This window comes from Prionailurus viverrinus, chromosome B1 (assembly GCF_022837055.1).
Source record: "Prionailurus viverrinus isolate Anna chromosome B1, UM_Priviv_1.0, whole genome shotgun sequence".
Lineage (NCBI taxonomy): Eukaryota > Metazoa > Chordata > Mammalia > Carnivora > Felidae > Prionailurus > Prionailurus viverrinus.
In genome coordinates, this window is record NC_062564.1 from 110,428,220 (window position 1) to 110,452,982 (window position 24,763).

Below are 24,763 nucleotides of genomic sequence, written 5' to 3' on the forward strand. Positions count from 1 at the left end.
TCAGTGTTATTTAAGTTATACCTCATTTCTCATCATGTTGTGTTGTGTAATCTGTTGATACAAATGCTAGAGATAATTTTTAAAGATGTTTATGGTGGTCTGCCCTGCTGAACTTCCAAGTCAGTATCTCCATGTTAAATCAAAATTACTCTCTATGAAAGATTCTTACTATTATCTTAATCTCATTTATCATTATATAGATATGAATTTTATATGTGTGGACTGTTGATTACTCACCAAACAACCTGAATGGTGTATTTGATGAATGTTCATCATTTGAATTCAACAGATAAAGGCAAAGCAATATTCCCTACTCAAAAATGTACCCATTCTAAGTTACATTTTATAATAATGTGTTAATTTAAGATAATTTACTTTATAATACATGCTAGAATAAAAGTGACAGTAATATGTTCTGAAATATATGGTTCATAAATTATTGTACTCACATTGGTTAAACAAAGAATAATTTTACTGGTTTATAAAATTTGGTCAAGATATTACAGCAAGTACTTTTACATTACTTTCCTAAGCTGAATTTAGCACAGAATATCCCAGAGCTGAACTGATTATAGAGTGCCAATATGAGGAATCACTTTAATAAAAAGCATTTGCTATGAGAACTCACTTAAGAACTTCTGGTCTGATAGGATATTTTTACTTTTCCAAATTAAGCTTTGAAAAATGTAGTAATGAATCACAGAAATGACTCTTGGTCCTAGAAGTCTTACCAGTGCAATCTGTCAAATGCATGGGGACATCAAAAGAGTTATAGGAATTTATAACATTTTGTGAGAGGGAGTGTGTGTGTGTGTGTGTGTGTGTGTGTGTGTGTGTGTGTGGTGTGTGTGTTGAAAAAAGGAGGTATATGTAAGTAATTTTCCTCTAAGTTTTCCAAGTTGTGACAAAACATTGTAAATTTATATCCAAACTGACTGCAGCTCTGCCTTTTCGCTGCAGTGGTCTGCATCTCAGAAGGCAACAGTGGTCACATGTATATAAGCACATATGTTACATTGAATGCTGCCTTTGGACGCCATAGACAAACTGACTTATCAAGAGAGTCTATCATTATTCCACAGTTTTTGAAATTAAAAATATCTCTTCATTTATGTTATTTGTCCTATAAACTTGTTACACTAGTTCCCTAACTTACTATTGATTAGAGAGGCTATAGAACTCTTGAATTATGTATGAGTGCAATTGTATTCTGTGATCTGTTTTGAAAATTTCCCTTTCTCTTCCCATTTCACTGGACCTCATCTGCCCTTTCAGTTCTCATTTATTAATTCTGGAAGCTATGGATTGGATAATTATAGACTTTGTAATGAAAGCACAGCAACTATTTTTGTAGCCGTTGAAGATGAGAATTAGCTAGAAAGTATGGAGTTTCAATGACAGGCGATGCTGCTACCTATTTGGGGGAATGGTTCAAAATGGGACAAGTAGACGTACTTAATGCTTAGAAAAAAGTGACATGACATTCTTAGAGTTAAAATATCTATACAGTGGTAGGTGATAAAAAAAATCTGCTTTCACTTCAGCCTTACTGAGACAACACTGGTATGAGAAACTTTGAAATATGACTAAGAGTTGTGTGAACATGGAGATAAGGAGAAAAGACTTCAGAAAATCAGATTGGGCTCAATAAATATGGAGGCAGAATACTATTTTTGTGTACTCTTACTGTGTTCAGTCTCAGTCTTTCTCAAAAATCACATCACACTTCAATTAATTTTGGTAGGGTTTTTTGTTTGCTTGCTTTTTATTTTTGCTTTGTGCAAAACAAAGATTTAAAATGGTTTTGGAGTATAGAACACATGCTCTTGAGTTTATCTTACATTCTTGGTCCCAGGGAGCATTTACAAACCTACCAGTTGAATTATTCAGAAAAGTGTAGTTACAAATAAACTTATTCAAGAATATACTGAATTCTATTTTTTGCTAAATTCAAACTGTATACTTTTTATATAGGAATGGAATAAGTTATTAAAAATAAAATATCAAGATAAACCACAATAGAAACCATTGGGGGAGAAAAACCTACTCATGACTGCACAGGGTTTTAACCCTTCTCTCTCTCTCTCTCTCTCTCTCTCTCTCTCTCTCTCTATATATATATATATATATATATATATATATATATGCATACATACATACATACACACACACACACACTTAGTTCTGGCTATTCATATTGAAGAACAGAGCATTAACACTTTGACAATTACTTTTGACCATAAAGACACATGATTCTTTTGGCTGATATTATGTAAAATTAATTGGAGGGGTTAATTGGACTCATTATAGTTCCAGGGTCTGGGGAAGGCTGGATTTCCTTCTTGTCAAAAAACAAAACAAAACAAAAAATTTTCCAGATATTTAAAAATTCTATCTCATTGTCTCCTTTTCAAGTCTGATTATTTTCTTTTGAGAAAATAACTTTATCACCTTGGTTCTACAGTGGAGGAAACAGATACTCCTTGAGAATGCTTAGTATCTTTGTTTCATTCAAGTGTATAAACTTGAATGCTAGTAGACTATGGTTTTTTAAAGATATAATTAATATACAGCATACAGCACTATATAAGTTTATATATAACAAATGAATTTGGTTTACATATATTGTGAAATGATTACCATAGTAGGTTTAGTTAACACTTAACATCTAATATAGATATAAAAAAAGAAATGTCTAAAAAAGTTTTTTTCTTCTGGTAAGAACTCTTGGGATGGAGTTAACAACTTTCACATATACCATCTAACAGTGTTAACTGTAGTCACCACATTGTACATGACATCCATAGGACTTATTTACCTTATAACTGCAAGTCTGTACCTTTTTTTTTTAAGTTTATTTATTTTGAGAGAGAGAGTGCCAGCAGAGGAGGGACAGAGAGAGAGGAAGTGAATCCCAGGCAGGCTCTGCACTGTCAGCACAGAGCCTAACACAGGGCTCGATCCCATGAACTGGAAGATCATGACCTGAACTGAAATCAAGAGTTGGACACTTAACTGACTGAGCCACTCAGGCGCCCTGCAAGTTTGTACCCTTTGAACATCTCCCTCCAATTCCCCCTTCTCCTATCCCAGTACTGCCTATGGTAACCAGAAATCTGATCTCTTTTTCCATGAGTTGTTTGTCTGGTTGGGAGATTCCGCATATAAGTAAAAGCATACAGTATTTGTCTTCCTCTGTGTGACTTCACATAGCATAATGCCCTCAAGTTTGACCCACATTATAGAGGAGACTGCAGTTTAATCCTCAAGCAATTGATGTGAATCTTTGAACCAGTTTCTTAAAATCTTTTTCTTCCATGTCATCAACTCTTAACTGGAAGTGGTACCACACCTATCTGATTCACACAAATCTTAATACTAAAATACTCAATGGTATTCACAATGTTGTGCTGTTTCTAGCTTCTACAAGTCAGTTGGGGATACCAGAACAGTTATTCAATTGCTTTAATGTGGCTGGACTGAATTCTTCCATATAAGCAAATATTCTACATAACCACCTATAGTTTCTCTATACTCTAAAACTTAACGTAAGCCATTTTTAGTGAAAATTTTTATAAGTATACATCCCTTAATTTTTTACAAAAAATAGTAAATATTTTACTTCTTTAGATCTAGAGTCATTTTAGGAATGACATGGTCATATTTGGTAACCCAATGATATCCTCACAAACTTTTTTAAAAATGTAAACCTATTTTCACTTACACTAAATGATCCCAATGCTAGAGTTTTTTTGTTTTTAAATATTTGTTAATCATCTATTGCCAAGTCATAGAAATTTAACAGGGCTAAGATTAATAGTACTTCTTCTCCCAATTAACATTTTATGCTTTGAAACTAAGAGCAGTTTTTATAGAGCAAAGTACAAAGATGATTTGAATAATTTAGTTTTGTAATCTTAAGAAACGCTAGTGATTAAAGAGCTGAGTAATTGATGTCATTCAACAGGTGACTTCTGGGTAAGTGAGCTTTACAACAATTCTTGAAAGCATTACCGAGGAGAAAGTTGGTAATTTCCAGCTCTTAATTTGAGTAAAATATTCCAGGGTAAACGAGGCAACTCTAAAATCTTCTATGGGCTTGATTTTAAAAGCCAAAATAATGGAAAATATTCTCCTGAATGTTAATACATGAAACTAGTGAAATAAAAATGAAATCACTAAGAAGCAAGCTGTTAATTGCATAGGAAATGCCAAACAGCTTAGTTGATAGACACCTTTTTCTATAAACTACCAAAAGCATGAAAATGATCCTAATTTGTATATTTGCCGAAGATAATAACTATTCCTAAGAGTTATTTTTGTTAATGGCAGTGTGGAAAAAGACAATGAAACCATGGGGCACCCAGTTTTGTGAAATCGGTATAATAATTAATTACAACCTTGGCCCAGTAATTAAGTAGTCAGTCACCTTGCCAGAGTAAGTTCAAAGACACTTAGGTGGTTCATTTAAGTTTATTATTTCAAAATATTGAATTAGGCACTGTGGGCTGGAAAGGAACATAGATTAGTGAATTAAACAGATACCTCAGCCAAATAAAGTTCCAGCCCTGGCACAGCTTCTGACTTTGCTGGATGACTTGAGCAAGTCACTTAACCTCCCTGTCCTTCAAGTCTCTGGCAGCCAAGTGCCCGATACCTCTGAGATATGTAAAAAGAAGAAGTTAAATTAAATAGAACTATACCTCTTGGCAAAAAGTAAATGAGCTGAATTGCTAATGAGCTAATAGACCCCAAAAAGCTAAAATTTTAATTGTGCAACTTTTGATCATTAAGTAGTCTTTAGGCACAGTTCACTAAAAGATTTCAGTGTATGATACTGTGCTAACATTTTAGTAAAGATCAACTTGCATCTATAAATTCAGTTCATTTCCTAGTCTGAGTTTCACAGTAGACAAGATAGACGCCTGAGTAAGGTTAATTGTCAAGTGGTTTCATCTCAGCAAACTTCTTAATCCAAAATCTATAACTACTGGAAAGTTCAAGCTTGAATAACTAGGATATTTCTCTGAACTCAGTTCTCTTGAAAAGGAATTACAAGTTTAAACATGGGCTAGATATGCCCAGTTTATCTTACTAGATCTATACAAATTACTCTGGCATCTAAAATACCATGGCGTCACACAGAGTGGTCATTCTGCTGATTCTGAGCTATGCAAGATCCGTAAGTGCCCTTTCTTTTTTTTTTAAGGGATTTTGTGAGTTTTTAAGTTTATTTATTTATGACAGAGAGAGAGAGAGAGAGAGAGAGAGACAGAGAGACAGAGAGCATGAGGGAGCAGGGTGGGGCAAAGAGGGAAAGAGAGAATCCCAAGCAGGCTCCATGCTGTCAGCACAGATCCTGATGCAGAGCTTGAACCCATGAACCGTAAGATCGTGACCTGAGCCTAAACCAAGAGTTGGACACTTAACTGACTGAGCCACCCAGGTGCCCCCATAGTGCCTTTTCAGTTAGCACAGTTACTTTCAAACTGCTGCCAGACGTGATCATCACCAGCATACTTGGCATTTATCTAATGTTTCAAAATGTACATAATATTTTATACACCTCATCTATGTATTCATATGTGCATGCATGTATAGGAATTTATTCAGTGCCAGGTGTTGAAGGTAGAAAACTGTCAAGTCCTGCCTGAGCAGATTTATGAACATCCTGTGATAATGCTTTAGGAAGACTGCAGTATAACCAAAGAGTTGTGAATAGCACTTAAGAAAGGCTAAAGGAAAGAGATAACTTTGGAGCAGAATATTGAAGGTTTCCAGACAGAAGAGGGGGAGTTTTCAGACAGAAGAAATGGTAAGAAGAAAGGCAAAACATTATCAAAGATCCAGGATTAGTTGAGGAAAAGTGAGACACTTGGTGTAGTTATAGAATAGGTTATATGGGACTCCTGGGGGAAAAGAAGCGTGAAGAGTCAAAGCTAGAAAAATAAAGTAGGAAGATCTTTCAAGAACAAAGAATATTGGGCTTGGCTTCTAGACAGTGGGCAAAAGGCATGGTTAGCCCTATTCTATAGAGATAATTTTACAACAATGAGGGGTGGAGAGTGGGAGTGAGTGGGATGTGACCTTGGAGCAGGAGTGGTTAGGAACTTCTATGAGCCTGAATCAGAGAAGTGGCCATTAGCCTAAAGAGGAATAAATGGATCTGAGAAAGATGTAGATGAGTGAAGAAGAACTGGTGATCAGCTATATGAAGAACTGAAAGAAAAGGAAGTGTCAAGGCTTTTGGTTTGGGCAACTGAGCAGATTATGTCATCACTATCCAAGGTGAGTGATAGAAGACAAGCAGCAGGTTTCTCAGGGAAGATACTTGAGGTCCATCTTGGCACCCTACTAGGTCTGAAATGCCAGGGTAACTGGAGATGTTACAAATCAGATAGAAATATGAACTTGGAGCCCAGAAAGGTTTAAGGTTAGTGATAGAGATTTGGCAGTCTTCATTATATGGTCAAAGCCAGAGGAATAAATGAGATTGCCAAGGGCAAGCAAACAGACGAAGAGGCTAAGGATATACCGTAGGAGACATCATGTAGATGATAATGGAAAATTAAATGACTTGTGGAGGACAATATGAGGACAAAGGAGAGAACAGAGTCTAGAAGTAACCCAAGGTTTTGAGCTGGGAGACCAGTAAAATTGTGTTTGCATTAGCAAAAGTAAGGAATCCAAAAAGAGAAAGAAATTTGATGGTTAGTTTTAGACAAGTTGAAGAGTATTTTCTTTCACTGTCAGTAAACAATAAGGTATGCTTCTTAAAATCTGAATTGCTTTATTAGTTGTATATTTTTTAAAGGCTCTCTGACCATCATTTAAAAATGAAGTATTTATATGTTGGAAAGGCCACTGGATTGGGAATCAGAAAACGCTTGAGTCTGTTCTAGACCCATTGTTCATTCAAATATTTATTAAGCATGTACTATGCTAGATGTTGGGTTGCAGTGGTAAGTTATCTGCCCCTGTGGAGCTTACAAATAGAGAAAGTGTAATCAAATCCACACAAATAAATATGTAAATTCTAGTATACTAAGTGCTTTTAAACAGCAGTTGTAGGAGAAGATAAGTGTGAATTTATGACATGGAGACCTCTCCTAAAATGAGAGTCAGAGAAGGCTTTTTCAAAGAAATAATAGTTGAGATCTGATAAAAGAAGTGGAAGCAAAGATGGGGGACAGTTCTCCAAGAGAGGATAATATATACGGGCTAACACTAGAAGGCAGTTTGGCCATTTTCCATTTCTGAGAATAGGCTGTATGGGTGGAGTGGACAGGATAAAGTAAAAGGGCCTTTGAATGAGTCTGGTGAGATGAGCAGAGTCGAGATTGTGCCAGATTTCATAGTGTCTCTTCAGGTAACTTATTATGAAATGATGGGTGCTTACGCCAGAGTGGCGGTGAAGAAGGTAAGAACTAATATGTAATACATTTTATTTTTTTAATTTTTAAAAAAATGTTTAATGTTTATTTGAGAGAGAGAGAGAGAGAGAACATGAGTGAGGGAGGGGCAGAGAGAAAGGGAGATAGAGAATTTGAAACAGGCTCCAGGCTCTGAGCTATCAGCACAGAGCCCCACTCAGGGCTTGAACTCACGAACCACGAGTTCATGACCTGAGCTGAAGTCGGACGTTTAACCAACTGAGCCATCCAGGCGCCCCAATATGTAATATATTTTAAAAGGCAAAACCAACAGAACTTGAAAGATTGGATGGGGTGTGTAGGATAAGGGATTCAAAGATGATTCTCAGGTTTCTGGCTTATGCAACTGGATGATGATGTTGCCATTCTCCAAGAGGGAGATCCCTGGAAAAGCAAGTAGATTTGTGCAGGTAGAAGTTCATTAGCTCAGTTTAGCGTATGTTGGGTTCAAGATGCATTTGAGATATCCAAATGAAGATTCCAAAATAGGCACTGACACACAGAGGTAGAGGAAAAGACTAGAAAAAAGGAAGTAACAATGTGCCAGTCACTGGGACATAAATAGCAATATAAAACACTGGTGTGGAAGGGTTCAGAAGGATACAGTGTATGTTGAGAAGGGCCTCAAATTGAACCTTTGAAAGGAATTGAAACATTTAAAGTCCAGGTAGAGAAAGAGAACATAGTAAATAAGAGATCATATGATCACACAATTATTAAGAAAAGCAGGAAAGCAGTAAAAGTATTTCAAGATGGAGGGAAGGAGTAACCAGCAAACTCTGTGTCCCTTGGTCAGTGCCTATATTCTCTGTACTTACCTGTAAAACCGGTAGGTAATGTTTGTGTGCATATCCCAGAGCGTTGTTGATCAGCGTTCAGATCTGATAATGTTTGAGAAATGTTGAAATCTATCCATTGTTTTATTATGTACTTATTCTCAGTTCCCAGGGTTTCTTGTTTTGTTGGTTTTTAACACTGGGACCATTCACATCCTTATCTAACTCTAACAGTCCTCTTTAGAAAAATAAGGGAGCCAAAAAGAATATGAATTTGAACATGAAAATGTTTCTAGGTCTTTTGCATGGTTGCATGGGAAGCAATTACACTCAGAATCTGAAACATCTCTCCCACTTACTTTTCTCTCCTGCCTTTCCCCTAGGAACCTGCAAATCCCCACAAACTACTTTGGGACTTATGGGTATAGGCTTCAGTACCTTTATTCTGTAAATGAAACTACTGAGTAATCAGTTCCCAGTGATTAAAGTGCTAGCTAAAGATGGAAAAACTTCTGGTATGCAGGGAATGCCATATTGGTACAGTTTTCCTTCATCTGAATTGTTAAATAGTGACACATCACAAGCTGTCCCCAGTTTGAATTCTGGAGTGGTCATTACTTGATATTTAGGAGGAGGGAAGGCCAGACGATAGGGGTCCCTTTCTACAGAAGATAGGCAGCCAGGCACCTAGCACAGTGACTGTCCCTTAACCTCACTTCTGAGAAGTAGATTGTCCCTTATCCTCACTGTTTGCTAGCGAGCACCAAAACCTCACTCTTCCTGTAGGTCACTGTGGCAATAGTCCCAACCACAGTAGACTACTATATACAAATGATTCATTTCCAGACTTCTGCTTTCCTTTAAAGAGTCAGCTGTCATGTGCTACCTGTGACTCACTCAGGCTCCTTTGCCCCAGGGAAGTAAGCACTCTAAAGATTCCTGAGTTCCAGGGCCAAGCCAAGATAGTCATGTTGTTTTCCTGATGATGCAGCACAGAAGCATTCTCACTAATTCCCACTTGCTGTGCTGTCAGCTAAAGGACCATTGTTTCTGAGCCTAAGAACTAAGAGAAAAGGCAATTTGTGTTGCTTTGATTGTGCAGGACAAAAATTAAGCCAGTTGTAGCTTGTAAACTATTAAAGAGATAATAAGTATTTCCACAGTGACTCACAGTATGAGAGATGGCCATACCTAAAGCCGATATTCTAATTCCATATTTTGTTTATCAGGGAAGGTAGAGATGTTCAGAAAATTCAGAACGTGACCTTGAACTTTTCACGCTCTGTAAACTGAGCCTTAGCCTAATGAAGCTCTACAAAGGGTACTGATTTCACATTCGTTTTTCTTCCATCTCATTTTTAAAAATTGACATTTTCTAAACTGTAGTTTTTTACTTAGCAAACTAGGAAATATATTAGCTTTAAACAAGGATTTAATTTTGAGGAGGTTTTGATAGTCACATTTTCTTAATCTCCTTTTCTGAGCACCAGTGTCCTTTATATTCCAGAATCGGGTCAGCTGTCATGCACTTTTGCCAAATGTTCATACTGTTGAGGCCAGAAACAGATGAATCACTTATTGCCTAACTAAATTAAGCTAAAATGTGCCACTGGTGGCATCCCTATTACAGAATTATTCCCTGCTACTACTTGTGTCAGTATGTTTTGGTGTTGGATATATTCTAGATATTCATAAATCAACTGAACAAGGGCAAAAAATGTTTTAAATGTGTGTAGGAGCTAAGAAACTTTTTTTCATAATATAAATGAAAGTTAATAATGTAACTAAAATGAAATCTAACCTATATAGTGATTTTTTATATTATCAACCTTGGCATTATTAGCAGTCATATTTTATAGGGTAGTCTCATATAGTATAAATGAGGTTAGGTTTACAGAATATTTATTTTAAATAAGGAACATCATAACTTGGAAAATGTAAGCATTTAACTTTGTGGTTAAAACATGTTTAATAATGATCAGTTTCATTAAAAATACATATTGGTTGCCTTTAATCAGTAACAAAATGGGGTGCCTGGATGGCTTGGTCGATCAAGTGTCCAACTCTTGATCTCAGCTCAGGTCATGATCTCACAGTTGGTGAGTCCTCAGCCGGGCTCTGCGATGACAGCGCAGAGGCTGCTTAGGATTCTGTCTCCCCTTCTCTCTGCCCCATCTCTGCTTGCACTCTCATTCATTCTCTCAAGATAAATAAACAAACTTTGGAAAAAAAATTATCTAAAACCAGACTTCCGCTTTTTCTGTTATGAATAGCAGCTTCACTAAGATAGAATGAATATAACTCTTCGTGACTCTCCTAGTTAATTTCCAGTGATTCAAGGAAGTATCACAATGTTCTTAAAGCAAAACTCATAGAAATTTAAATTTTAAAAATTTCATGCATTAATTTCATTAGTAACAATAGAATTCTGAAATCAAAAGATTATCATTAATGGCAGTTGATCAAATTCACACATTTATTGAGCACCTATTTTAAAGACATTGGAATAAAACTTAGAGGATGCAAAAAATAGCCTCCCCCCCCACCTCAAGGGAACTTTTAATTTAACTAGAAAGACCATCACACAGTGAACAAAGTTTAATAACAATTTAAAACTAGTAATGATTTAACTAAAAAAGGTGTTGTGGTATTATAGCATATGCTTCATTACCAAATGAATGATACACTGTAGGCATTCAGAAAAGGCAAGGAACATTTGCAAATGGAATCAGAAAGGAATTTACTGAATAAGTGGGATTTGAGCCAAGCCAACTATTAATAATTTTACCAATTGTGGGCTGGAAATAGAAACAAAGCATGTTTGGTGTTGGAATTGACAGCTCTTCAGGGAGGTTCCATCGAACTATCTGCCTATGTCCACATATTGATTCATATGTTGGTTTTCCAATTCATAGAGTTCACTGAAGGCCATTTGTCTAAATATGATGTCATTTATAGTGTCGGCATCCCCTTTTGCAGAGTTGGTTGAGCTGAACGGTAAAAAGTATCTGAAGTGTCTCAATGTAAAAGATCCTCTGTATTCTGAAGATAGACATACATCTGTTAAATGTTCAAAGAAAAAAAAATTACAAACCCAATTATGTTGATGAAGGTAATGAGAACTTATTTAAAAAATATAGCCTGGAATTTCTGGGTGACTAAAGGTCCTGTTAAAATGCAGATTCTGAATCTGTAGGTCTGGAGTAGACCTGAGAATCTGTGTGTCTTACAGCCTCCCCAAAGAAGTCGATGATGCTGATCTCTGCACTATAAACAGCAAGATTGTAGAGAGAATAACACCATGTTTGGGGGACGGATGGGTCTTAAATGTTAAAACTCTAAGAAAAATAGCAATATTGTTAGAGTTTTATGAGAACAAAGGACAAAAGCCACATAAAATAATCTATCTTTGCCTTTAGCACGAAAGCAAGAAATTATCAAAGTCACTGAACAACTGATTGAAGCTATCAACAATGGGGACTTTGAAGCTTACACGTGAGTAGAGGCACATTTATTTTGCTTTCATGCATGTGAACAAAATATTTTATATATGAGTGCATTCTTCAGTGTACCGGAATTCATGTATATTTAACCCCAGGTTTGAGGTCAATGATAGCTTTATTTCATAAATAAATAGGATTTACAGAGGAAACACAAAGCTTCTGATAGGAGGATTGGTGCTCTCCCGGTCAATGCACAGACTTGTAATCACCCACTCCTCCATATAAGGAAGGCATTCCAGGCAGAGCATCCATGAGAGCAAAAACACAAGAGACAGGAAAGCACATAGAAGTACATTTTGGTTTAAGAGATGTTTTGCCTCGCAGCTCTGTCAAGATCCTGGGACAGATCCATATCACCCAGAAGGTGACATGAGGCAGCCTTCTACCTCTTGGGCCAGCACGCCTCAACCTTTCTTTGTCTCTTTTATGAGTTTGTCTCTTAGGTAACAGTTTATTTGAAGAAAGTCCCAATGCTTAAAGTTTATGAACTACTGGACCATAGGGTATATAAAGGAAATCAAGTAAAAATAAAGCAAATAAATAAGCGTATTTCACAAAGTATGTAGGTCAACAAGCTAGCCATTTGGACAAAGATAAAAATCAGTCCAAGCCTTCCTCTTACTCCATACGAGTGAGCTCCTCTTGAATGAAAGAGTTCAATGCAAAAAGATGGAATTTGATCTCTGATTGGAAAGACCTAAATTTAAAAGCAGAGAAAGTAATGACAAATGAGAAGATAAAATGATTAGGCTACCCAAATAGATAAAACTTGTATACTAAAAAAAAAAAAAAAAGAAAGAAAGAAAGAAAGAAAGAAAGAAAGAAAGAAAGCAAGCCCAAATGTGCAAATGTGAATGCAAGAGCATTTTCTGCCAGTCAGATCAGCAGGGGTAAAAATTGCTGACAAGCAGTGGAGTGCAGATACTGTAGGACTATGATGACTTTCCTCCAACACTGGATGGAGTATAAATGGAGGCAAAAATTTAGGTTGGTGGTAGTGGCAGTGGTTAGAAGGGACGTTTAGTTCTTATATACCAGAAAGCATTTATTTCAAATTTATTTCTAAAGTTTCAAATTGTTTTAATCCTCTGATTTTACTGATAAAAATTTAACATGGGTATGGGAGCACCTGAGTGGCTCAGTTGGTTGAGCGTTCAACTCTTGATTTTGGCCCAGGTCATGATGTCAGGGTTTGTTAGATCGAGACTCTAGTTGGGCTCTGCCCTGACAGCACAGAGCCTGCTTGGAATTCTCTCATGACCCCTGTTCATGCACACTCTCTCAAAATAAATAAATAAACTTTAAAAAATTTAACACGGGTATGGATTTTTAATCTAAAGCATGGACAAAAAATATAAACAAAAATATTATTGAAGCGATGTTCATAATAGTGAAAAATTGGAAACATTTGTCCGACATTAAGGAAACCATTAAGTAATATGTGGTGCATTTGGTACAGTGGATGTTTATGTAGTTTCTAGAAATCTGGCAAATGCTTATGATGTAATTATAATGTACATAATTATTCCAACTACATGAGAAAAAGCATTAAAAATAGAATGAGATATGACAAATTGGTTTTGAAAAGGAAAAAAGGACATTGCCTCTGGGAGATGAAATTATGTGTGAATTTTTTTCTTGCCTTTTTTCCCAAATTTTATATAAGGTATTGCTTTTATCATCTGTTATAAAATATGAAAAGTAAATGAGTTTAAGAACTAAATTAAATGCAGGATTGCTTCTTGTAAATTAAATGTGTAAATGCATATACATGCAAACACATGCCTATGCATGTGTATATATTTGTGTGTATCAGCTATTTTCACATGATTTAATAAAGTACACTTGAAATAGTAAGATATGAAGTTTAAAATAAAACTCTCGTTGGAAACCAGAGCTCCCTTTTAAACAGTTGTGGAGAACTCTGTGCCATAGAAGCTGCTCTTCTATCGTTCTGCTGAGAACTCTAGTAAGAAAAACATGAGAACATGTTCTCCAAATATGAGAATACTATTTTCAAATATGTATTTTTTTGTAATAGCATTCTCCTGTAGAATAGTAAAAAAGTGTATTTTGTTGGTGGTCGTAGCCAGGCAAAATTGGAACGTTTCCTATATTCTAAGACAGGTTAATGTAAGGTATTTTAAATAATGCAGTCCTGTGGAATCACATCTGTTTACCTACAGAGGCCTGTAATCTGGCCTGATGTTTCAACTCAGGCCCAGGGATAATTCAACAGGACCTTACATGGGAGCTTTTTGGATGAATACACTGGTAAAGCCCTGTCAACTGGTCCTTAGGACACCTGTTCAGAGCATGTGTGTTCACACATATATATATCAAGTGGCAGCTTTGTGAATCCTTTATTAATCCAAAGCCTATGACAGGTGATAAATGCATATATACAGAGGACAGAGAAAGAAAGAACAGATTAACAGGTTTTCAGATATATTGACTCTTTTTGGTGGTTGGTAAAGAGATCCATCATAGTACGGTGATTCTCAGATGATTTCAGCACCAATATAAGGTAGTAAAAATTTTTGATTCACCAATGTTGACAACCAGAAGTCATATTTGCAGAGGAAGTTAATAGCCCCTGGCAGAATAAATTCCTGTTACCATAGCAACACGGCTATTCCCATTTCGCCCCTTAGAGTTTATATATATTTGACTTTGAACTTGAAAGTACCTGCCCACCAGCAAGTCTGAGACAAAATGTAAAAGCCCTCCTCACTACCTCCCCTCTGCCACTCCTGCCTTTAAGGCTTTTTTTTTTTTTTAACCACAGAAATATTCACTGATTTTTTTAAATATTTTCTTTTAAAAAAACATTTTTTTTCGGGGCGCCTGGGTGGCGCAGTCGGTTAAGCGTCCGACTTCAGCCAGGTCACGATCTCGCGGTCCGGGAGTTCGAGCCCCGCGTCGGGCTCTGGGCTGATGGCTCAGAGCCTGGAGCCTGTTTCCGATTCTGTGTCTCCCTCTCTCTCTGCCCCTCCCCCGTTCATGCTGTGTCTCTCTCTGTCCCAAAAATAAATAAACGTTGAAAAAAAAATTTTTAAAAAAACATTTTTTTAATGTTTATTTGTTTTTGAGAGAGAGAAAGATGGAGTGTGAGAGGGAGGGGGCAGAGAGAGAGGGAGACACAGAATCCAAAGCAGGCTGCAGAGTCTGAGCTGTCAGCACCGTCACAGGGCTCAAACTCACAAACTGGAAGATCATGGCCTGAGCTGTAGTCGGATGCTTAACCAACTGAGCCAACCAGGCGCCCCAACTATTTTCTACTTTAAAAGCATTCTTTAAAAAATCGGTTCCATGCACTATGAACAATACTGTAAAGAACCATAGTGAGTTGGCCTTTTGAATACATGTTGGCCAACTTGTATTTCTGTTGAACAGTTAAAATGTTTTTCCCCCCAAAATAAATAGTCCCAAATCCTTTTATCACTTTGTAAACTTGCACTATTTCCTCAAATCCAGATTTTATGTCACCTTCTCTGAGAAGCCTGCCTTGATCACCGCAGGCCCAAGGAACTGTTTCCCCCTTTATGGGACTTATATACATACCCACTGACCCAGTGCTCACCAGATCAAGCGACTAGTTGTTCCCTAAACATACTCTCTATGCTCTCAGTACTAAGCTATTGTATTTGCTGCCCTCCTCCTGCCTACCATCTTCCCCACACCTGGAAAACTTCTACACATTCCTAAAAGCCAGCTCACTTTTTCTCCTAAATCTTTCCTGTCCCATATGTAAGTAATCTGGTTTTCAGGCACTTTGTATTTATTTCTATTCCAGTCTTAATTGTTATAATTGTTTCAAAGAATATCTGCCACATAGGTGTTTCACAATTCTTCATGGAATAAATTTCTCCAAAGAAAGCCATTGGCTTTCTCTGAATATTTAAAAATGTCCTATCTCTTTGTTGAATTACATTTCTAGTATTAAAAAGAAAACTAATCTGTATGTTCGAATCTCTCAATCTTATTTTAAAAGTTAAAGAAACTTTAATTTATTTTTTATTTTTATTTTTGAGAGAGAGCGCAAACAGGGGAGGGGCAGAGAGAGAGGGAGACACAGAAACCAAAGCAGGCTCCAGGCTCTGAGCTGTCAGCACAGAGCCCGATGTGGGGCTCGAACTCACAAACCGCGAGATGCCGACCTAAGCCGAAGTTGGGACTCTTAACCGAGTGAGCCAGCCAGGCACCCCAAGTGAAATAAACTTTAAAAACAGCTTTTCCAGAAAGTACAGGATGTGATATATGCTTTCAAATCAATGAATGTAGAAGGTGTCAAAAGTTGTTCCAAAATTATTTAGTTTCAGAGCCAATGTTGATTTTGTAGGACTTGGAGAGTGTATTGGACTCCGACAACTTAAGAGTAAAATCACTTCTCGGCCTTTTGGCTAAGATCAAGTGTAAAAAAATAAAAGTAACATGGGGCGCCTAGGTGGCTCAGTGGGTTAAGCATATGACTTTGGCTCAGGTCATGATTTCACAGTTTGTGAGTTCGGGCTCTGTGCCGACAGCTCGGAGCCTGCAGCCTGCTTGGGATTCTGTGTCTCCCTCTCTCCCTGCCCCTCCCCTGCTTGTGCTCAGGCACGCTCTCTCATGCTCAAAAATAAACAAACATTTAAAAAATTAAAAATAAGAGGAAAAACTGGAGAAAGCCTAGAGAATTCATCTTGGAAATGTAAAAAAGCAGAAATTTTAAAAAGGAGACTCCTAAAGAAGTCTAGTTATCATCTGCTGGAACTTGCTGTGTTATCTTGCGCCTATCAGAGTTCCCTGCAAAATGCTTTGATAGCATCTGCTCCTCAACTCACCTTGCCAAGGCCTGTGAAAGAAATTTTATATTTTTATGTTTTTTAAAGACTCTTTCCTTCCAGTGAAAAATAAGAGTTGATAAATAAGATTGGATATGTGTGAAACAAAGTATATTATATTATATAAACAAAACATATTAACCCATGTATTGGTTATTTTCATTATGTTTTTTTTTTTTTTCCCCTACAGAAAAATCTGTGACCCGGGCCTTACTGCTTTTGAACCTGAAGCTTTGGGTAATTTAGTGGAAGGGATGGACTTTCACCGATTCTACTTTGAAAATGGTACATTTATTCTAAATTTAATAACATGCCTTTTCCAATTTCTCTTTGAATTTCTCTTAAATTTATAGCTTTTCTCTATTCTATAATGAGAATTTTCACCTTAGTCCAGTATTTTACATCATAACACTTTTCATATTTGAAACTGAAAAAAAAATGACAAGCTTAAAAGTTTTGGTGTTTTAGAAACTCTTTGATTTTGTATAAAAGGTAATGTTGATGGAACGTACCCCAGCTAAGTCCCAGCAAATGTATATATAAGCTGCAAAATGAATTACCAAAAAAATAAGTTTTCATAAAACATTGTTTATGTACAAAAAAGTAAAAGACACCAGAGCATATCAGAATATTTGACATAAAGGGGTGCTTTCAAGCATAGTGCTCATTTTCAAAGTGAAATGTACCTGAAGATGAGTGATCGGGTAAATAAATTTTTCAGTTTTCACTATAAGAATTTGGTCTTAGAGGAAATAGCCACATTTCAGAGATAGTAGCAAAAGAAACTCCTGAGATCCTTGAGATCATCAAAAAAAGTGTAAACCAGAAATTCCTTTTATCTTTCCTTTCCTTACACCTGAAGACTAGGAATTGTCTTTTGTTTGCATGATACATAGAGTGAATTCATCAAATTAAAGAGGAAGTGTAGCAAGGACTAGAATAATCAAATTCATTTCCAATAATTATAAGCATTGACAGGAATGTCTGCTGTGGCATGGGTTTTTAATTTAAAGTATGTTTAATGATTTTTTTTTTTACATAGTCACTAGGCATTTGCAAGGAAAGAATTATGTGGTAAATTGGCCTTAACAAAGCTTCAGTAAATTTCCTGATTCTCTCATAATGTTTCTTCCAGTTGGTTCTCAATCGACACCATCTCATCACTAATAAAAGAATAATTAACCCCTTAAATGTTTAACTTACTTCAACAGAAACTATATGTCATTACTTACCATAAATACATATTCTTCATAATGGGATATTCTTTTTTATGTGACTGTAGCATTTAGTAATTTACTCAGATCTTTTCTGAAAATGGGAGAGAGGTTTGCGTAACAGGTAAAACAGTTTAACCTGTTTTAGTGATCTAAAGGAATAACATCAGGGGCACCTGGGTGGCTCAGTTGGTTAAGCGTCCTACTTCAGCTCAGGTCATGATCTCAGGGTTCATGAGTTCAAGCCCCCGCATTGTGCTCTCTGTTGTCAGCACAGAGCCCAGTTCAGATCCTCTGTCTCCCTTTCTCTCTTCTTCTCCCTCACTTGCTCTCTTGCTTTCTCTCAAAAATAAATAAAAAGCATTTTAGGGGCATCTGGGTGGCTCAGTCAGTTAAGCATGATACTTGATATATTTCCTTGTCCCATGTATTTCATTAACTAACAAAACGAACAAGACCACAGGGTATCCTCTCAACTGCTCCATGCATCTGGGCCAGGCCCTCTACCTCTCTATTTGTATCATGGCTTTTGTTTTTATTTTATTTTTTTACATTTATTTTTGAGAAACAGCGAGACAAAGCGTGAGCTGGGGAGGGGCAGAGAGAGAAGGAGACACAGAATTCGAAGCAGGCTCTAGGCTCTGAGCAAGCGGTCAGCACAGAGCCTGATGTGGGGCTCAAACCCACAAACTGTGAGATCATGACCTGAGCCGAACTCGGAGGCTAAACCGACTGAGCTGCCCAGGTGCCCCAGTATAGCTTTTGTTTTTAACCACTTCCCATTATAAATAAATACACCTCTTCACCTTCAGCTTTGTGTGTCCCTGAGTTTCCAGAGTGACAACTTCTCTATGAAGGTAAACAAAGAAAATAATGACTATCTACTTTTGCTCTTTCTTTTTTCCTTTCTCTTTTCCTTTGCACAGTGCCAGGGACTCAAACAATTAGTAGTTGAATGAATGAATGGCATTGCATTCATTGGCCCCAGACGAAGTTACTGGTTTTGGTTTTCTGTATGTAGTAACTAAGTTTTGTTTTCATTTTATTCTCTTTCAGCTTTGTCCAAAAGCAATAAACCAATCCACACTATTATCCTGAACCCCCATGTACACCTGGTAGGTGATGATGCTGCCTGCATAGCGTACATTAGGCTCACACAGTACATGGATGGCAGCGGGATGCCAAAGACAATGCAGTCAGAAGAAACCCGTGTGTGGCACCGCCGGGATGGAAAGTGGCAGAATGTTCATTTTCATCGCTCTGGGTCGCCAACAGTACCCATCAAGTAAATATTTCCAGTCTGTCAGCTTCTTTGTTAATATACCCATGGCCAGTGTTTTTTACTTATTCCATTGTTAATGACATGACATAGTGTTGTTTAACACTGGAAGTCAGTTACATCGGTGGGAATGTTTAAGGAGAAATAGATTATAACTGTCTAGAAAGATCAACTAGACCAGCTGTTTGGGGGTTGAAACACACGTATAATAGAAACTGGAGGATACCCCAGCAAGCTGGTTTCTTTTTCTTAAATCACGTAATACGGCAAACTATTTGTGACTTCATTGTCACAATTGGCAGAGGAAGGTGATGTGGGAGGAAAAAATAAGGAGGCGTTTCTAAAATGACCATTATCATATCAGAACCTTTATACATGATCTACTGGGCTCAGTTAACAGGTATTAGAAGAAATTTATAAACACAGCATTCAAAATACAAGGAACAGATATTTCAGTGTCTTCCTCACTATGCTACTCTACCTCAGATGTTATGTTTGCTCTTCCAATCAATAATTAGACAACTATTTCTTGCACATCTCCTAGGTGATTAACTTATGCCAGATAAAATACAAGGTAAAAGATAATTGTCTTCCAGGAACTTATATTCTAGTTTAGAAATCAACTTATGATTGATACCAAAGAAAAATTACGAGGTTTGCAATCAACTTCAGAGTAGAATGGAATGAATGACCAATGTAACAAACTGTTCACAGTAGTTTAGAAGTATATCTTGCACAGAATATATCATTTAAGACCTTGTCCAAATTCCAAGTGGAATTTGGAGACATAGAGCAAATGGAAGATAGTCCAGGAATATCATAAGAAAAGGACAATGTCAGGATGTTAGCTTTGTATGGTAGAGGATTATGGATAAGGAAGGCTGGCTCCAACTGGAGTAAAGGGGAATATTAATGAGAAATAAGGTTGTGTCAGTGAAGGGATGAGATGAAAACAAGGAGAGTTTAGACTCAGAAGTTTGACCTAATGTTGGTCTCATTCCAAATTGTCTCACCAGGATCACCTGTTAATATTCAGAAGGGAGTAGGATGGGGAGTCAAGTTTATACAAACAGCCATTCAACTCCAGAGAATCTATCAAAATTTCTCAGTTTAATGTACCACAGGGGTTTTCAAAGACCTTCTCTATAGCCTTAATAATTACTTATCACTGTTGGATTTATAAAAAGTAGATGAAGGAAAAATAGATAGCTATGTAATGAAGAGAATGACAAGAGGAATATAATAATGAAGATACCCATGCTTGTGTGTTTTTTACCCCAAAGAGGTACAGCACTAATTGACAGTTAATATGGAAGGGATTATAATCATACAGTACTAGAGGGTAAGGTTTTTCTACAATTCCCTCAAGTGTTTATGGGATAGAGCCTATTTAAGAAAACTTCATTTTACGCCAAATGGCTTAAATGGGGCTTCTCTTAATAGGCCATCCTGTATTCCAAATGGGAAAGAAAACTTCTCAGGAAGCACCTCTTTGTGGCAAAACATCTAAGGCCTGAAAACCATTCACATATGGGTCTTGTAAGTAACATCCTGCTCCGGGATACTTTGTGAATGGAGCTAATGACTAAAAAGCTGCATGGCTGTTTTTCTTCCCTTTAAGAATATTTTCTTTTGCATTGTATTCAATGGAAAATATTAAAGGTCTTTGGAAATTTATAGCACTTTTGCATGAGCTCTTGAGTCTAATGTTTGGCCTCATTTTGTAGCATAACCCTTGTTTTAAAGGTAATAAGCTCTGAGAAGAGCCTTAGCATATGGATGTTGGCATTTTAGAATATCCTGGAGTTCTCGCCTTAAAAGTCCATTATGTCTGGGTCAATTCTCACAACTCTCAATTATCCAGACCTAATTTATAACAAGCTGTAGGATTTTTTGGTGTCCATTTTTCTAGAGGTGGTAATTCCTGTTAAGCACTTGACTAAGGTTAATTTATAAATTAATTTGCTGTGCCTGACTGAGTATAATAGTATTTGACCATGAGCACAGGCCACAAGAGGAAGTCAAGCTGAAATTTAAAACTCACATAGTAGGTAATTCCAGAGGATAATTGAAAGTTGACTGTAATTAAATTCATGCCTGTGTTGTTTTTTAAGATTTATTTCTTAACTTGGATTAGGATCCAGATATATGTGGTAATGTTGTGAATATTTTCTCCACTCAAAGCACTGAACCTTATCAGAGCTTTTAACAAATAGTGCTCCAGCAGTTGGATTAAAAAAAAAAAAAACCCTCCAATTAAATCATTATGTTTCATCTACTTTTGAGGCTATATTCCTTGTTAAATTGACTTCTAGGTTTAACTTTCCAAGGAGCCTAAGAATGATGACAAAAGCTAAGGATGAACTTAAACTTCATTTTAACAAAACATGAATGCTTACAATGCATATTTATATTCAATAATGTGATTGAAGCCTGGGTTCCTGTTTCTGTTTTCAGCTTAGCTCTGTGTGGACAAAGTTGAGAGAAAATTAATGCTGTTGTTATCTATTTTAATTTTGTTTCTGCTTAACATCGTGTATTTCATCTTTTGCAAGCAAAGATCTCATACATTGTATTTTCAATTAATTTAGCTAACGTATAAAATTGTACCCTAGTCACATCTTTGGCAAAACAATTTGGCAATGTTTTGTAAAACGGTGTAACTTATTTCTCCCTCCCCCCTCCCCCACTTTCTTTCAGCTAAATGTCAACAGTGCCACTTCTGCATTCTCTTGTTCTCAAGGCACCTGGATGGGAACCCTGGGCCGTCCTCTCCTCCTCTTCATGCATGTTTCTGAGTGCATGAAGTTGTGAAGGTCCTACATGTAATGCATATGTGATACATCATCCTGTCATATATTCCTTCCCACACATTGTTTACACTTCAACTAGGGGGATGTTCCATGCAAACTTAAATTACTGTTGGCAAACAATAGAGGGAGGTCAAAAAAAATTCCACAATGTTCCAAATACAACCTATTCATCAAGTTTCTGTTTATGCCAAGATTTAACAGACTTCAAAATTATTGTTCGCTGAATGACAGTTTGTAAGAGAAACATAAATTTTTAAAACTCTTTGCTGTTAATCAGTTTTGGCTTGTTTGTTTAACAAAAAGCAAAAAAAAGAAAAAAAAACAAACAGGAAAAAAAAACTTTCAGTTTCCTAGTGTGATCCTGGGATCCTGGTTGAAAGCTTTGTTGCTCTTTAACAATTAAAGTAGGTTGATATGTGAACAAAATCACTCAAGAATGTGGAAGCAAGATAAAGTCATGCTGTTTTTGCTCAAATCGTAAACTGGAAAAATTCACATAATTTACGTGTGATCACTTTAGGATATACTCACAGTTGTGAATTTGTTGTATTTCCTGTTCCTTTCTCACCTATGTGCTCTGTTTTCTCCATTTGATCTCACTTTTTGCTGTTTGCTTCCTTTTTCTCCATCCTCTTCTGTCTTTTCTCACACACTACTAGACAGAAAGGAAAGTGAAATTTGCATAATGGCGGTAACTAAACTAGCACTCCTATCATCTTTAGGACCCTGAAAACGTTGTCAAGATTTTAAACGTTCTTAATTCTGCTTAGAATCCCTGTGTCCAAACTACAGCCTATGTTGGTGGTATTAGAATTATTTAAACTTAGGTAAAAGCAGGGAGTTCCTAGTTTACCTGAGAGGTGTCTTACTAATTAGGGGACTTGCAAGGACAAAACCAAGTTGTAGTGGATCAGGGTTTTGTGCAAAGGCACTTAGTTCTGCCTTGTGGACTGGGCCCCTCCTGCTTCACCACTGGCTAGTTTTCTAAAGTCAGAGAGGTCTGCAAGTGATTTCCATTCTCCTAAGTGTTTAGAACTTGATCTTTGTGGCGTGTGCTTTCTTAGCTTCTCTCTTGTGTCAGTGACATTATCTTCCTGTGAGGAGTTAGGATTTTCCAGTTTAAAAAGAAAAGGGAAATGCCTGGATTTTCTTTGTGCTTCTCATTTCTCCTTTGTTTTCTCAACTCCTGTGAGGCAGTTTCTTTTCCCTGAAATGCTTTCTAGTGCATGGTATCTTCATCAGCATTATTTTAACAATAGTAATTCACAATCTTCCGAAGCCTATTTTTAAAGCAGAAGCAAAAAACTAAACAAAAAACAACCCTCCCTCTTTCTCTCATTTCACCTTTCTGTGTTGATTACTAATCACTTTAGATATTGTTGCTAGTGGATGTATGGTAGATGGATTGAAGCTTTTCTGATAATTACACGATTTAAAAATATATATTTAAAATAAATATATACAGTAAATGTATTGAGCCATGTTAACCTGCCAATGAGATCTGTGAAAAGTAATGGCCTCGTTTTTCCCTTTTTGATTTCTTCTACCTTTTTGTGAAGCGGCTATACGTGGCATACATGTATTTTAAAAATAATAGGTATAGTGGTTTTTTTTTACACTTCTAACTTAGCATGTGGTGTTGAAGTATTACCATAGATCAAGTTTGTCTTCCGCACTAAGATGTGAGGAAATTGTGATTTGTTCTCTCCACCACAACTGAATTACACATTTATTATCTTCTATCATTTTGAAACACTGCAGTTTACCATGGGACACTGTATATATTTCTTGCCATAATGGTAAATGACTGATTGATATATTTAAGAGTTAATAAATTTGTGATTTCTGCTGACAATGTTTCCATCTTTATTTCTTAAGAAGAGGTACCGTATTGATGCATCCACGATGCTGGCCAGTGCCAGCGGCCGTGTGTCTTACCGTGGTCTCATTAATTCATAACAATTTACCTTTGATGCAAAGATGAAATTTTTGAACTGTGCTTCCTTTTAACAATGCACTTGGTAATAATGGCAAGTTAATTTAGTATATATGTCCAAAGTAAGTCTCTCCTAGGAAAATTTTTCTGAGAACAAAGTAGTTAAAAACAAGAATCCTGAAATTGCTAAGTGTGTCTTCTGTTCCATCCTTCACTTGGCTGCTAGGATGTTCCTTTTTTAAGCCAACTCTAACTGTATACCATTTCAATGTCGCTTCCAGTCTACAGTAAGCACCTCATCTCCTGCTTACATGTATGCGAGTATACCACCTTTCAATTGACCGCAAACATCACACATCTATTTATGCTGTATTTCACCTAGAACATTCTTCCCCTATTTCTTCAACCTAATTCTTACTCATTCCTAAACAGTTTAGAGTATCACCCACCTGACTGAACTTTCCTCGACCACACTCTAAGCTTGCTCGTTCTCTCAATACCAGCTGTAGTTTGGGTCTGCCTCCCGCCAGCCACATGGTTTCGAAGATACATCTTTGTGTCTTCACTGTGGAGCATAATATCTCTATAGGCAAGAGCTGTATATTCATTTTTTTATCTCTAAACTCAAAGAGGGCCAACAAGGGAGAAGCCATTAATAGTTTTGAACTGTGGCCAAATTGTAAATGGGAACCTCAAGATGCAGTCAACCAGACAATCTTGGGTATAATGCTTACCTCTGTCACTATTGTCTTTGGTACTCTGAGCATGCTAACTCTTCCCTCTGAGCTTATATTTGTAAAATGAGGACAATCATGCCAATCTAATAGGGGTATTAGGAGGACTAGAGATGATGAGTACGAAGTACCAGAGTAATAATTAAATGGTAGCAGCTATAACTATTACGGTTGCTGATATTAATACTCACATTGTCCCCATTCCTTACTCAGGGGAGTATAACACTCTTATGGGCTGCTGTCTTAATGCTG

At 36.7% G+C, this 24,763-nt stretch overlaps 1 protein-coding gene across 17 annotated transcripts in view; it reads left to right on the forward strand.

Moving 5' to 3' along the window:
- Positions 1–23,693, forward strand: part of CAMK2D (calcium/calmodulin dependent protein kinase II delta) — a 321,165-nt gene extending 297,472 nt beyond the window's left edge. For 11 of the 17 annotated variants that reach the window (XM_047854974.1, XM_047854975.1, XM_047854979.1 and 8 more), the window contains 5 exons: positions 11,629–11,704; positions 16,726–16,820; positions 18,806–19,034; positions 20,472–20,567; positions 21,729–23,693. In XM_047854974.1, coding sequence (XP_047710930.1) covers positions 11,629–11,704; positions 16,726–16,820; positions 18,806–19,034; positions 20,472–20,538 — 467 coding nt within the window. In that variant the 3' untranslated portion in view covers positions 20,539–20,567; positions 21,729–23,693. Of the gene's footprint in view, positions 1–11,628; positions 11,705–16,725; positions 16,821–18,805; positions 19,039–20,471; positions 20,568–21,728 lie in introns of those variants that run through there. The other 6 variants (XM_047854990.1, XM_047854989.1, XM_047854991.1 and 3 more) reach the window with 2 other exon arrangements.
- The last annotated feature ends 1,070 nt before the right edge of the window (positions 23,694–24,763 follow it).